Source organism: Batrachochytrium dendrobatidis, assembly GCF_000203795.2.
Source record: "Batrachochytrium dendrobatidis JAM81 unplaced genomic scaffold BATDEscaffold_13, whole genome shotgun sequence".
NCBI lineage: Eukaryota > Fungi > Chytridiomycota > Chytridiomycetes > Rhizophydiales > Batrachochytrium > Batrachochytrium dendrobatidis.
In genome coordinates this window covers 525,485-539,723 of record NW_006281111.1, presented here as the reverse complement: position 1 = coordinate 539,723, position 14,239 = coordinate 525,485, and the positions used below count along the sequence as shown (strand labels likewise).

The 14,239-nt window shown below is 40.2% G+C and overlaps 5 protein-coding genes across 5 annotated transcripts; 2 read left to right on the top strand and 3 right to left on the bottom strand.

Moving 5' to 3' along the window:
* Positions 1–295: 295 nt before the first annotated feature.
* On the bottom strand, positions 296–6,183 carry BATDEDRAFT_13697 (uncharacterized protein; the record flags this gene model as incomplete). The annotated part of the gene is made up of 8 exons (XM_006681520.1): positions 296–3,538; positions 3,616–4,383; positions 4,478–4,726; positions 4,834–4,876; positions 4,945–5,070; positions 5,163–5,203; positions 5,319–5,399; positions 6,025–6,183. 8 exons carry the CDS (start codon positions 6,181–6,183, stop codon positions 296–298), a joined length of 4,710 nt encoding a protein of 1,569 aa, XP_006681583.1.
* Positions 6,184–6,358: 175 nt separating this feature from the next.
* Positions 6,359–7,808, top strand: BATDEDRAFT_20684 (uncharacterized protein; the record flags this gene model as incomplete). The annotated part of the gene is made up of 5 exons (XM_006681566.1): positions 6,359–6,444; positions 6,544–6,914; positions 7,045–7,156; positions 7,226–7,383; positions 7,461–7,808. The coding sequence occupies exons 2-5, from the start codon at positions 6,687–6,689 to the stop codon at positions 7,806–7,808; spliced, it is 846 nt and encodes a 281-aa protein (XP_006681629.1). The 5' UTR covers positions 6,359–6,444; positions 6,544–6,686.
* A 1,878-nt stretch (positions 7,809–9,686) lies between these two features.
* Positions 9,687–11,702, top strand: BATDEDRAFT_27468 (uncharacterized protein; the record flags this gene model as incomplete). Its single annotated transcript, XM_006681619.1, has 7 exons — positions 9,687–9,789; positions 9,913–10,040; positions 10,113–10,220; positions 10,308–10,716; positions 10,780–11,049; positions 11,143–11,248; positions 11,354–11,702. The coding sequence occupies 7 exons, from the start codon at positions 9,687–9,689 to the stop codon at positions 11,700–11,702; spliced, it is 1,473 nt and encodes a 490-aa protein (XP_006681682.1).
* Positions 11,703–12,006: 304 nt separating this feature from the next.
* Positions 12,007–13,233, bottom strand: BATDEDRAFT_27467 (uncharacterized protein; the record flags this gene model as incomplete). The annotated part of the gene is made up of 4 exons (XM_006681618.1): positions 12,007–12,154; positions 12,234–12,382; positions 12,457–12,569; positions 13,170–13,233. 4 exons carry the CDS (start codon positions 13,231–13,233, stop codon positions 12,007–12,009), a joined length of 474 nt encoding a protein of 157 aa, XP_006681681.1.
* Positions 13,234–13,547: 314 nt separating this feature from the next.
* BATDEDRAFT_13703 (uncharacterized protein) lies at positions 13,548–14,015 on the bottom strand (the record flags this gene model as incomplete). Its single annotated transcript, XM_006681522.1, has 2 exons — positions 13,548–13,751; positions 13,854–14,015. The coding sequence occupies 2 exons, from the start codon at positions 14,013–14,015 to the stop codon at positions 13,548–13,550; spliced, it is 366 nt and encodes a 121-aa protein (XP_006681585.1).
* Between the last annotated feature and the right edge of the window lie 224 nt (positions 14,016–14,239).

Sequence of the window (14,239 nt, the reverse complement as noted above, 5' to 3'; positions counted from 1 at the left end):
ATTCAATACTTTCTTTATGGATGGAACAGGTGTCTCACAGGGTTTTGATGGCTCGATAGCAGATGATTGATCTATCTGGTGTATAGATTTATGGGTTACTGAAAGAGATGGTCGATGTTTGAATGTACGTAAACTTATGGGTCGTCGTTGACGAACCCCAAATGCTGATGGCAATGGTTTATCCATTCAACTGCACTGCAATCGATAACTATCCCACAAGTTGATAAATAGTTCAGATTCACTTAATCCCAATCACTAAAAATAATTACAAAAACAATTGACTTCATATTTGTGTTTATGTTGTGGTGGACAAAGATGCTGAAAGTACTGCTTGAATATATGGCAAGTTGATCCAAGCTGGAATAAACTTTTCAACCTGTTTGATTGTTCTTGGATTTGGCTTATTGAACTCCGGTCCTTGTTCCATATCCAGCAGTAGCACATCGCTCTTCTCATTGACTGCTGCCCGATTGGTCACCATTTTCATCAGATCTGGCGAGAGTGGGGAATCAAAGTCGGCTGCATAATACAGCGACAGTAATTTTTTAATCTGGGAGTTGTTGAGAAGGAAACAAACATCAAATATTGTGTCAATATCTTGTGGTGATGTTTTGTTGAGAGTGAGAAGCTTGGCTGCTTGAAGGAGTTGCTGAAGATGTAAAGTAGCTTCTGGAATACCGTGTCCTGTGCACCACTCTTCTAAGCGAGATACGTTGTACTGGATTTGCACACCTCGCTTCCATGTACAAAAGTTTTTGCGCATAAGCAAATGATTAAATGCTGAAACGCCAACAACACGCAAGAGCTCCGTCATAATCTGCCGGCTCATAGACTCTTCCATATAGTAGCATCGCATAGTTTTGCTAAGCTTACTGAGGAAGTTGAGCAGCTGGTCAATGGTAAACTGTGAAGTGGTCGATGTCTTGGCCCATTTACCCCACAATCCACCACTTTGTTTACAAATGTATCCAGGAAGTGACTGATTCTCAATCACTGCAGGAACAATCATGTTGGCTAAACGCTTCTTGAGTTCCTTGATCCATCCGTGATATACTTCAAGCATAACATGGTCAAGATCGTTGCGGATAGAAATCAAAATCACATCCGCTGATTCTCCATCTTCTGGTGCCTGCAGCGACTTGCGTGGCAATCGCTCACGCGCAGACTTGACAACACAGGTCAACTCGTATGTGTTGGAAAGCCAAAAGGCAGACACATAGTCATCCTCAAATCTCATGGTCAAGGAATGTATTGCTTTAATGACATTACCCATGAGAACACGCATGCGAGGAACAATATTGTACTCGAGCAGTTCAGACATGAGATAGCCAATCAAGTGAGCAGGGAAGAAAATCTCCTTTTTGGTAGCTACGGTTTGAGTGCTTGGTAAAGGAATACGCAGGTTGGTAATCAACGAATCGATCACTTCATCTTCCAGATCCGCTGCTTCAAGCATGCGAATAGGACGATCTTTTTGCTCCGGTTCGTCTTCCTCCTGGACAACACTTTGTCGAACAGACATACGATCCATGTTACCAGTACTGCTTCCACGACCAAGAGTTTCTGCAACAGTGGCTGCTGCGGACTCGAAAAAGGCCATCGAGGCACGTGCTGCAGAGGTTACTGGAGCAGTCAAGTTGGAAACTGGAGCCGGTGGGCTGGGGTACGGGTTGGCAGCAGCATAATCAGCATTCAATAGTTGCTCGGTAATGCGATCTGTGCGATATTTTCCTGCCAAAAGACGTCCCATTTGCTCACGCAAAGACGCAACTTCTTTTTTCAGGTTAGCCACATTGGCCGAGTCATCCACAGTCTTGGGAGTGTTTTTGATTTGCTCCTTAAGTTTCTTGACTTCCTCTTGCACATTCGCATTCTCATCACGCACTTGCTGAAGTTCATGGTCACGCTTACGAACTAAAGCAGCCATACGGTCAGATTCACGACTAGAAGTATCTCTGGCTTCAATAAGAGTAGCAATTTCCTTTTTCAGCTCAGCATTCTCCTCAACAACATTACTGCTCTTGGCACGACTTTCACTTTCAATTTTACTATATCGTTCCTTCCATCCACTCAGCTGTGATTCAAGAGTAGAGACACGATCCAATAGCTCATTGTTCTCCCGATTCTTGGCTGCAAAGTTTTGCGACAACTCCACAACCTTGCTTTCGAGCTTGTAGTTTACCTCCTTGAGCTTTCCAACAGAGCGAGCTTCCACCTTGAGCTGCTTAAACTCACGAATGGCACGCTTGCGACGGATGCAAGACTGCAACAACACAATACGCTTCAGATATTGTTTAAACTGGCGACGAGCAACATACCCACGCCACACTTTTTGAATTTGTGTAGCTGCATGCTGCTTACGAAGTCCAGTAAGCTTTCCACGAGCTTTATATGCTTTGTATGCATTTTGAATCTTGATTACAGAGCGACGAATCTTTTTGTATTTGCGACGAGCAATGAAGCGACGAGTATACTTTTGGATAATGATGACAGCAGCAGTTTGACGCATTTTGCGAGTATACACACGAGCCTGGTGACCACGAACCGCGGTCTGGATAGTAATCGCCGCATTGCGTTGACGGCGGTACTGATTTTGATACAACAAACGGCGCATGTTTTTTTGTATGATAATGACACATTCGCGAAATCGGTCTGAACGCAATTTCTCGATATAAGCAATTTGACCTGCACGGAAAAATATTTTGGATAAACCAATCTGATATTTGTCTTCATCAGAGATCAATCCCTTGACAATGGTTTCTGTTAGTTGCTTAGGATCAGCAACCCAATCAACAGAGCGAACAAGAAAATAGAAACGCTGTGAAAACTCTTGGAATGTCTGCCTGTTTGGATATCCTGCACATGAGATGCGAATAGTCTCAAGAACACCGCACGCACGAAGCTGAGAAAGAACCATAGGTGCCTCAAATTCAAATGCAACCTTGGCTTGATTAGGCTTGATACAGCGAATATAATGCACCTCTGTCTGACGAATAGTGTCCATAAGTTGTACCAAAGACCCTTTGAAAATAGATCCCAAAGTAGCTTTTTTGGATGTAGCAGCGCGACGACCAGGAGCTGCAGACTGTTTCTGTTCTGGCTCAGGTACTTCCTCAATTTTGGTGACCTCGCGTAAAAATTCAAAAGAACTTTCATTAAGCATGCTCAATTGTTCGTCAGCCACTGTATCCTTGTTTTTGTCAATAAAACCTTCAATCTCGTAAGTTACATCACAGGCATAATGCTTGATGGTAAATGCCTGCTGTCCAAAACGGGGCTTTTCAAAGAACTTGCTTTGTGCTGTGCCAAAACGCTGATATAGCTTAGTGATTAATGAACTATCTGCACCAGATGGAAGACGCGACTCTTCGTCAAGCAAATCCAAAATACCAAGCTTGTTTTCAATCATGTCAATGCAAGGCTGATTGTCATTGAACTCAATAAAAGACCATGTGATTTTCTCGGCAACATACTCTTCCTGTTCAAGTTTAAACACATGCGCATTAAACTCTTGCTGCAACTTTTCGTTGGCATAGTTCTAAAATAAAATTCAAACCCAAATAAATCAATAGTCAGCATACGGCCTGTTTAAAACACACATGTTGACCGACTTACAATACAAAACTGTTCAAAGGAATTTCTTTTAAAGTGCTCGAATCCATAAATATCTAGCACACCAATAAAACGGCCATCCTTGGTAGCAACCTCTCGGGTTAGATTCAAATTGACAATCCTGACAATCCAGTCAAACAGCATACTGTAGATGAATTTGGCAATAGAGTCACGACCAGTAGTGGCTTGGACAACATTCAAACTAGTAATAATCTTTTCAGAGCGAGTCACAATCTGCTTCTTGATAATCCATTTTTTAAACGTGGCAGGATCAACTCCCAAAAGCCGCGCAGCAGTATGGAGGGCAGGATCATCATCGGCAATCTGTGCTTCATCACGGGATGATATGATTTTGATGTTACCAATGTGAAGCAAAGCAGCGCAAATCTTGAAGACATCCCACTGCACAGAGACAGATATGCCAATGGTGGACAATGCCTTTTGGGTGATACTAAACTCGGCCACATCATCCATGCCATTTACCACACCCGTACCTCCTTGGTTGAGATAAAAGAATGCCTCCCAACTTCCAAGTCCAAGTTCCTTTCGTTCAGCAGCAGGTGCAGCAGCACAAAGCTGATAAAAGATGTGATAGTTACGCTCAGTTTGAGGTTGGAAAACCAAACGAGAACGCTCTAATAGGTAAGTTCGGATTTTTGCACCAGTGATGCGTACACCAGGCCCATCTGTTTTGTTTTCAAACATGATTTCAATGTACTTTCCAAAACGAGACGAGTTGTCGTTACGCGATGTTTTGGAGTTACCAAAAGCCTAGAAAACAATCGCCATAACAGTTGTATCGTATCAAGCAAGTCAGCACTCGAGTTGCCAATACTTGTAGTATCTCAAAAAGCGTGCTACTTACTTCCATGATGGGATTAGTGGAAAGCACTGCTTCTTCGATTTCAGTGGTGTTTCCAGCCAAATTAGAGTTTCCAGCAACTTCAGCAGCGCTTCCCGCACGGGACACGCCCAATTCATCAACAATTGCAAAGTAACGCATGATATACTTGGCACTTTGTGTTTTACCAGCACCAGACTCTCCAGAAATGATAATTGATTGATTTTTCTTTTCTTTAATCATGTTACGATAAGCTTGTTCTGCGACTGCAAACTATGTTTTGAAAAATGTATATTAATTCAAGATAGATGGGTTGCATCTTAGTGGCAGTATTTGCATATATCAGCAGTATGTCCACAAAATCCTGATCAACTACTTACCAAATGAGGTTCCAGCTCGTCACGCTGCTTTCCGGAATATTCTCTATTTTCAAGCAATGTTTCACCAAAATTAGTCGAACATTCATCAGAGTTGTACGAAATAAACTTTACCTCATAATCTCGGCAGTATAAATGTTGAGACGCTTGAAAGGATTCATAGCAATCAGCACAATACCAGAGTAAGTGTAAATCTGTTCTTGTGCATATCTCAACTGAATATTGTAAAGAACTCCAGGCCTACAGCAGTCATGGTAATACAAGACACAATGAGTAAACCCTTGACTAGATTAAGGAATTTTGAAAGAGTCGAAACAAAATAGTCAACTTACTCGTGCAAATATGACAAATTAGTCAAGTCATCGCATCCAGCCTATAATATTGGATTGAATGGCATATTTTGTCAAACGATTAGAACAAGTTGTGTCCAAGGATATGAGTCAAAATATCTGATCGTTGTATATAAATTTGATAAAAACCAGTCTTACCAGTTTAGGAGGGTTGATCAAAGGAGGAAGGTCCTGAAATTTGTTTGTCTCGAGTTTCTGCAGAGTCGACTCAAAAGTAACCTCCTAGTTAATCAAGGAATAAGATTAATATATAGACAGATCAGTAAATATTATGTTTTAAAATGCATTCGAAATTAAATTGCGAGGTTCAACTCGTAGCTTGTATAAAATCAAAACCAAATGATCAATAACAAGCCCAAACAGTGCTGTCGAAATAAGCTTAGTCCAGGGTTGAAGGAAGTTCATCAGGGATAACATCAGGTTTCCAACGACAGGTTCTGGGACACCAACTAGATAAGCAGTGCAAAATGGTAGGGTTACCAATGCATGGATTGCAAGTTTGAAGCCAACAACACTGCCGTCCTTTTCAAGCCCAAAGGGGCGTATATGCCGCCACCATCACAGGGATAGTAAAGACTTGAGAATAGTCAATTGGAAGCGATTATTACAAATCGTGGGATACAGCAGAACACAGACAATCAGTGGTGCTGAATGCATGATTAAACTTGAAGGATAGCAAGTGGCAATGACAGTTGGTGATCGTCATGAATAAAGTTGGAATTCAAGACAAATGAACTGGACTGGACTGAACTAGAATAGACTGAAATGACGAGAAGCAAACGACACCAAAAACAACACTCTTGTGATATGAACAATGAATTCAAGACCATCGACAATGGCTGACCTTTTTACGATGTTCAATAAAGAACGACATGGCCAGTTTCCCAGATGTGGCATCCAAGGTTTTGGTTGTCATGCTGCCCATAACCCATCCTAAATCCTCATCAGGAAACCATGCACGAGTGCCCTTTGTGTAGATATCGAGGGCTTTAACCTCCGTCATGGCTTGCTGTCAGATTAGTTGTTAGACTCGTAAAGTGACTGCTGGCAAACCAATTCAAATCTAACTCAAGCCAGTCCTTATTTTAGAGTCTACACTGTATATATAGAGACCAATCGGCATTCAACTCCTCATTTGTGGCCGAGTCTAAATATTGCGCTTGACTCGACATGACATCTGAGATTGGCCACAACGCTGCTTTTCGGTCTGAAAAAGATTACACTGTATCTGTAGATGGAACCTATGTTTTACATGACAAAATAGGTATTTACACCACATGTCTAGTCTTGTTGTTTCTCTCACTTCATCTGAACCATGTCTGTCTATAATGTCTGATTTTGTGCTGACATGAATTGTCTGTAGGAAAAGGCTCGTTTGGAAATGTGTACAAGGGGTAAACCCATTTCATCCTGTTTTTAATCATGTCCAAATCTGATATCCACATTGTCATATCCTGTCTGTTGATGTCTGGCTTGCAATCTTTTATAATACTGACTTATTAAAACATGGGTTTAAACACTATTAGAATCAAAAAATCAAATGGACAAGTGGTTGCAATCAAGGTTCTAGACCTCGATACCGATGAGGATGAAATATCTGATGTGCGGAAAGAAATTGCGTTGCTTTCTACATGCGATTCATCATCCATCACTCGATATCATGGCTCTATTTTGAATGGAAGCAAGTTATGGATCATCATGGATTATGCTGGTGGTGGTTCAATTCGTGAACTTGTAAGTAGCTTTATGCTGATTTTGGAAAACCATGACTGTATTCACTTTATTCTAAATAGTTCTTGTCCAACACAGCTGCATTGCTAATCGTCATCCATACATTTTTCTTAATCTATTCTTTTATGAATAGCTTAAATCTGGCCCCATTGATGAGCGTTATATAGCAATTGTGGCTCGTGAAGTGCTTTTAGCGCTTGTGTATCTACATAAATCTGTTGGGATTATTCATCGTGATATTAAGGGTATATCAGCATTGAGATGTTTGCTTTTATTTTGTTTCGACACGAGTTATTGACTAGCCCATTATGTAGCTGCAAATATCCTCCTTACTGATTCTGGACAAGTGAAGCTGTGCGACTTTGGCGTAGCCGGCCAGATTACAACAACTTCTGCTCGTAGAAACTCATTTGTAGGAACACCATATTGGATTGCACCTGAAATCATCAAACGTGCCCAGTACGATTTCAAGGTATTTTCAAAGTCACGCTACTATCAGATTCGATTTTATATCGTCTAATACTATTATATATACTTTTATCAAAATAGGCTGATATTTGGTCACTAGGTATTACAATTATTGAAATGGCAACAGGAAATCCACCATTTGCCGATCAAGAGCCTCGTCGTGCTCTTTTTTTAATTCCTCGTACACGACCTCCAAAGCTTGAGGGCCATTTTTCAACCTCGATTCAAGAATTTATTGCAGGCTGTCTAAGAGAAGAACCAGAGGATCGGCCTAGTTCTGAGCAGCTTTTAAACTTCAAATTCATCAAAGATGCAAAAAAGGGCACAGATTCTTTGAGAGAATTGTTACAGCGCCAAAAACAATGGAAAATCCAAAATAATGATCCAGACGAAGTGTCATTTGAAGCCAAGTGGGTCTTTTTATCTTGAATAGTATTTTTATTGAATTATTACAGCATTTAACTTTTAATGGCTCTAGTATAAATTCGGATAGCGATGACAATATTGATACGGGTGACGATTGGATTTTTGACACAGTTCGAGGTACGCTTCAACGTAAAGCTAATAATGGTACTGAAAACCAATTTTTTTCCCGTGGTGCAGAGAATCAACAACAAACTATCAAGGGCAAAGCTTCAAAAGATCCCTTGGCTACATTTAAACAAACAGCTGTTCATGATGATGATGATATCCCTATTCCAAAACTCCTCCCATTAAATGGGCTGACTAGTGGCCCAATAGCACTTTTTTCTGATGACAGTCCAAATTTGATTCGCAGTCATGCTGTACACACAGAGTCCATTCAGCAGCCAGCCAATATGCATCCACACATACCTGGCTCGTCTAAAAAATCTGATGATACTCAAAGTAATTCTGCTACAACAAAAGGATTACAATTACTGATAGCCAAAAATGATGTTGATGCGACTGAATCACTTTCGCCTGTATTTCCCATGTCACCGACATTGGTTGCTGCACAGTCCGCGGCCTCTCTTTCTTCTACAGGCCATTCAAATATCTTTTATCATGCCGGATCAAGCGGATCACCTTCTTTACAGTCACTATCTTTAAGAGCATCTCATTATCGAGATAAATCTATAGATTCGACTAGCGATCGTAGTGCAAATACCGGAGGGCTAAATCGCTCACTTCAGGCACTTCCTATTCCACACAATAATCAGATCCAAGGATATCGGTCAAGTACAGCTGGGTCGGCCCCTTCCTCATCTTCACCGCGGTTGTTACATGCTGCTCGTAAGCCATCTATTTCTTCCCCACTGACACTATCATCACAAACATTATTTTCCAAGGTCTCGACATCTACTCCGCCGCAGACTGTACCACCACATCAGTCATGGATTCATCAGCAATTATTGAATCCGGCTATACAACAGACTGCATTGCAGTCATCTATATCGGCTCAACATGGTATTCAGGAAACTCCACAAAATTCGACTGCGCAATTATCGCTTTCATCACTACAAAACCTACCTAGATCCAGGTCAGTTTCATCCGATAAACAAAGTACAGTAGCATCTCATCAATTCTCGATGATGCCTCACTCTACTGTGCAATCTTCATCACCTCGTTCAATACCACATGCCCAGACAGTCCCATCAAATTTGTCTTCGATGCGATTGCATCAAAAGCCTATTCGTGTTGTTCCAAGTTTTCGAGCAGGACCCCTTCAGCAATACTCGCCTGCAACCCCGCAGTCTTCTGTTTCGCAATCTGCGTTACCTCATTTCCATTCCACTTCAAATTATTTGGGGCCAACTGCCACTGAACACCCATTCCCTAATGCTGCTGTCCATCCGATTATTTTGCATCCCAATGTTCTTTCTGATCCCGATCAACTTTTGCAACCTGCATTGATGCAACGGGCAAAAGAAACTCTTCGACTTTTAGAGTCGTTTGAAAAAGTGTTTGCTCTGCTACCTTGATTTATAAAGTTGGTTTTACATCTTTATTTTGGTATTGTGTAATCATCTATGCTGTTTTAGGTTTGATGTGTTTGCATAAACATGGCCAAAATATATTTTGTGATTCACATTTACAGCCTTATTGCTGGATTTGGCTAATGTCCGAGTGTGATGCAATTCTGTCAGCAATAGGTTTAATCAATAATACTACATGTCATGTTTTGAATAAAATAATCTAGTATTGAAATTTACACTTTATAGACTCGCTCTGTCGGTTAAATGAAATGTGTAGCACTGCCATGGAAACTCCGCCGTATAATCGTAGATTTAAGATTGGCTCGAGTTCTTTACAACTTATTCAGAATATTAGTTTCTAATTCGAACCATGCCTATTGTTGTCAAGGATTACAGCGTGTCCCAGAATGATACTGAGCTGTTTATATCTGTTCCTTTAAGCGGAACAAGTGCATCCAAAGTTGATGTATACTGTAAGGCGTAGTTTTTGAAACACCAATTCTTTCAATATCTAAACGGTTTGACTCGATGTTGTTCAGCCCGTATCGTACAATATCCTCAGCACCCTTTTAACGCTTTACCGACATGAATGGTAGGCAACGATGTATATATCAAGATCAACTTTCCTCCCTTTTTTTTTGAACTTGATTTGGAAAGTACTATCGACTCTCAGGCATCCATTGCAAGTGTCGGAAATGGAATGGTCGTTTTTACTCTTGTCAAGGTAATCTATGCAATTCTCACTAGTGGTATAGGATAGATGAAAAGTACTGAATCGCTTCATACCGTGGACTAGACTCATCCTGGGATTTGGAATACAATAAAATTTCAAGCCGAATCACCCAAGGCGTTGCGCGATCGTCGCGCAGCTGGAGAAGAACGAGAAAGACATTTGGCCATCAAGGTAAAACGTATTGAGTTGAATTACAATCTATATATACTGTTTTGCTCATATGTTTTCATTTGATTGATTATACTGTCGTATACATAGAAACGTGAAGAGGCCATAGCTTTGAAACGATCAGAGGAGCGAGATATGGTTCGTAGACAGATCGAGGTGGAGAGGGCTAAACGAGAACGTGTTGAAGCATTGAAACAAGCAGAAAAAAAGGCTGGTGAGAATGAAGTCAATTCATGGGCACAATCAACTCTTGCTGTTCAACGAGATCTAAAAATTCAAGCTACTGTACATGCCAAGCAGGAAAGTGAGAAGATGGCTAGTATTGCAACCAAGAGCGAAATTGCTTTTCGGGAAGACTCTGCTATTTTTGGTGTAGATGATGTTGCTGTGAATATTCAATCTAGTGATGATTTGGATTCCCATGACATTGACGGGGAATCAGCCGATGACGATATTGATGTTGAAGCAATCAGAGCAAAAGTTCGTGCTCAACTCAAAGGTATGCTATGTTCCATTAATGGATCAAAAGTATGATGGTTTTCACTCATGAATTAAACTATAGCTCGAGTACAGCCACCACCTCGAGCATGTCAAGATATTCAAGTTAAATTTACCCCCCGAGGACATATCCCAACCAACACTGCACGAGAAACTGAAGATGGTATATATAAAAACACCTTCAAGATTGGACCAACTTTAACTCGTATTAACCCTTTATATCACAACTATTGCGTAGAAAAATGGAGGATTCGTATCAAACTGGCCGAGGCGTTGCAGAAATCCAAAACTAATCAAGCATGCGAGTCCAATCAGCAATCAGATGACAGCAACTGTGAGTAGTTTACAAGACAATGATGACAGTCTGCTTTATTAAGAATATTGGTTTTTAAAACGCATGCCCATTTGTAATTTTTTCATCAAATAGCTGCTTTTCTCAAAGACAAAGGAATCGAGTTTTTCAAGCAAGGAAATATTGAATCAGCACTCAATGCATTTACCGCTGCAATTGATCTTGATCCACTCAGCGCAAAGTAATATCAAAATTCTTTGATTATATAGATTTTGCTGTATGAGCCAACACATTGACTTTTTTGGCATAATTCTTGTACATTGACTGCTTAATTCATACGATATAGTCTATATGCAAACCGTGCTGCTTGTTTTCTACATCTCTCCAATGCAACGGATTGTATTTCCGACTGTACAATTGCTCTTGGTCTTATTTCCAAGGAAGAGGATCTTTTGAAAGAACAGCTGGTTGATCCAGTTGCTTATGATCAAGAAACTGGTAATCAAAGGCGCAGATTAAAGGTAAAACTTTTGGTTCGACGCGGCACTGCGCGATCAAATCTGGTTGGCGACATCAAACGCGGACTAGCCGACTACCAGGACGCATTAAAACTTGATCCAGAAAACCCTGACTTGGAGACTGATATTGCTGCGTTGAAAGAACGCCTAGGTGACGCAGCCATAACTAATGACTAATAAAGCAAGCTAAATCATTTAAAACTGTAGGATAGATTCTGTATCAAACATGCCAATTCAACAAGAGCGTTGAATGAATTTGTTGTGCTATGATCCATTTCATCGTATCAGGATACTGTTTTTTATATCCACATCTATGCTCAAACAGGTTTTGAAAGCAGTACCAAGAGTGAAATTTAAAAATTACAAATAAAATAATGATGCTTTGTTTATATAAAATATCAAACTTCCCTGTACACACCAACTCCCCCAAAAAAGAAAAAAGATTTTAAAAAATAGTTTCCAGGGGACCAAATATATGCCTTTAGTCTTCACGCTTAGTTTCGTTGAGTCCAAATAGCCGCACACGATGCATTGATGGCAGTTTGGCTATTAGCACGATTACAAGCGATGTCAAGTTGATCATAAATGTGAGAAAATCGTAGTGCGTGTAGTGTGTGCTTAGTAGAAATCTACATGGACATGAATTGGCAGAATTAGTTGTCAATTTACAATGACAGAATCTATATTAATGGAGACAAAGTAGCTTACAGAACAATCGGAACGGCTGTCAGGTATTTTTTTGTTGGAGTAAATTGTGCACCGCCGTCAATCTGTTCCCACAGTGTAAGTCCATCGTATTCATTCTGGTTGATAGAGTAGGGCACACCTGAGATCCAATGAAACATGAAAAATGTGATCTGTAGCATTATGAAGCAATTCTGTTGATTAGATAATACCGGCTTTAAATAATAAATATGATGTTATAGCCTACAGTATTGTATCCAACATTTGTGAGTGTCCATGAGGCTTCCGTTGTGATTCCTGGTACTACTGCCAAACCAACCCGCATAAAAAAGATGACCACTATCGTTGCAATCCATGAGCCTATATATTGACAGAAATGAGATGTTAGTCAAGCGATTGTTTACAAATATACGAGTTTCAAAGACTACTAATGAGCAAGTTTGATTTGATTGGCAAGTTTCCCTTGTTTTTGACATGGTTCAAATATAGGATTAAGAAAGCTGTAGGCAGAATGGTAAATAAAATGGCCAGATTCACCAAAAGTCAAAGTTGACAGCTGACTATACCGAATATTCAGCTCAGTAAGCTCATTCCAAAATAAGACAGTACAGACTGACAAGAAGACTATAGGATGATCAAAGCCTATAAGATAAATACATCATGATGCCTTTTGAAATATGGACCATATGTCCAAGATTGAAGTTTGGTATTCAAACATCAGAATATGCAAGTATTTGCAACAGCGACAGGACAAAGTTGCTATTGCAGTGTGTGGAAGGAGAGTGAATAGGATCAGACTAAGCATATGTATTGAGATTGCTACTGTAGTAGTGCCATTAAAATAAAGTCCAAGGACAGTCTTTGTAGAGCAGAGCAGCAGCAGTCTCGCTTCAAAAGTAAAAAGTTGACTAGACAGTTTATCCAGTTTTATTCATAGGAGTAAAATGCTCTGCATCATACCTCTAGAATTGACCCATGTGCTATTCGGGTTATTATTTGTAGTCTGAAATAGCTCGTTCATCATAGCGATTCAACTGATGCTTTATAGTGTTGGGTTACTTGGTTGCAAGTAAGGAAATTTACGCATCACAGCGTTTATGAATGCGACGAACATCAGAAATTCATTTGCTACTGTCATGGCATGCTTAGCAGCATAAGATTAAAAGGACATTGAGTTGTTTCTAGAATGGATTTTATTACAAACACTTGAAATGCATGCATGACCGAATGTCAGCTTTGAATTGGACTGGACTGAACTAGACTGGTCAAGCCACATCTCTATTAAAGTCTTAATACAACTTTCATCACGATGCAAACAATGGCTTCATTATATTTCAACTAATTCTTGCGTTGCTTTTTATGGCTGCTGCCCTTTGACCTAGTAAAGTTGTTTTTCTTTTCGTGGACTTCGGCGGTTCTGCGCTTCATGTACGCTTTGGTTTTGGCATCTGATAACAGTTCGTCAACAATTGTTTGCTTACGCTCCTTGTTGGTCAGACGGCTTGAATAGAATTCTGTTGGACCTTCAATAATAGTGCCAAACTATGTACACAATAAGAAATAAGCTTACAGTTCCAAGATACAAAACAACTCAAAGTTGGATTCGCATTTATGCAACCAATCTGCAGCTTAAATAGGTTGTACCTGAAAGACTTTGGGAAACTCTTTGGAATTATCCCTTTTGTAGTGTCGCTTGGGGTCAAGAGCAGCTCGCGATCGCAAAATATGGAGATCTCGTTTGACTTCGTCTGTTAGTTCTGCTGATACCATGTCAAACCATCCTGGTCCTGCAGTTGTTTTTTCCATCTATGAATTCAAATCAACCACATCATGTCAGCATTGCTAAAAGATCCATTGTAGGGCTTTTGGTTTACAAAAAAGTCACTCAATTGCCCTGCCTTTTTCTTTTCCTTTGCGCTTAGCTCAAGCTCAGGAGGATTTACAGAATCCATCGGCCGGATAGTAATTTTTTCTGCGGATGAAGATACTGTACTGCTTTTTGATGGATGGCCCAAAGTACTTGATCCATA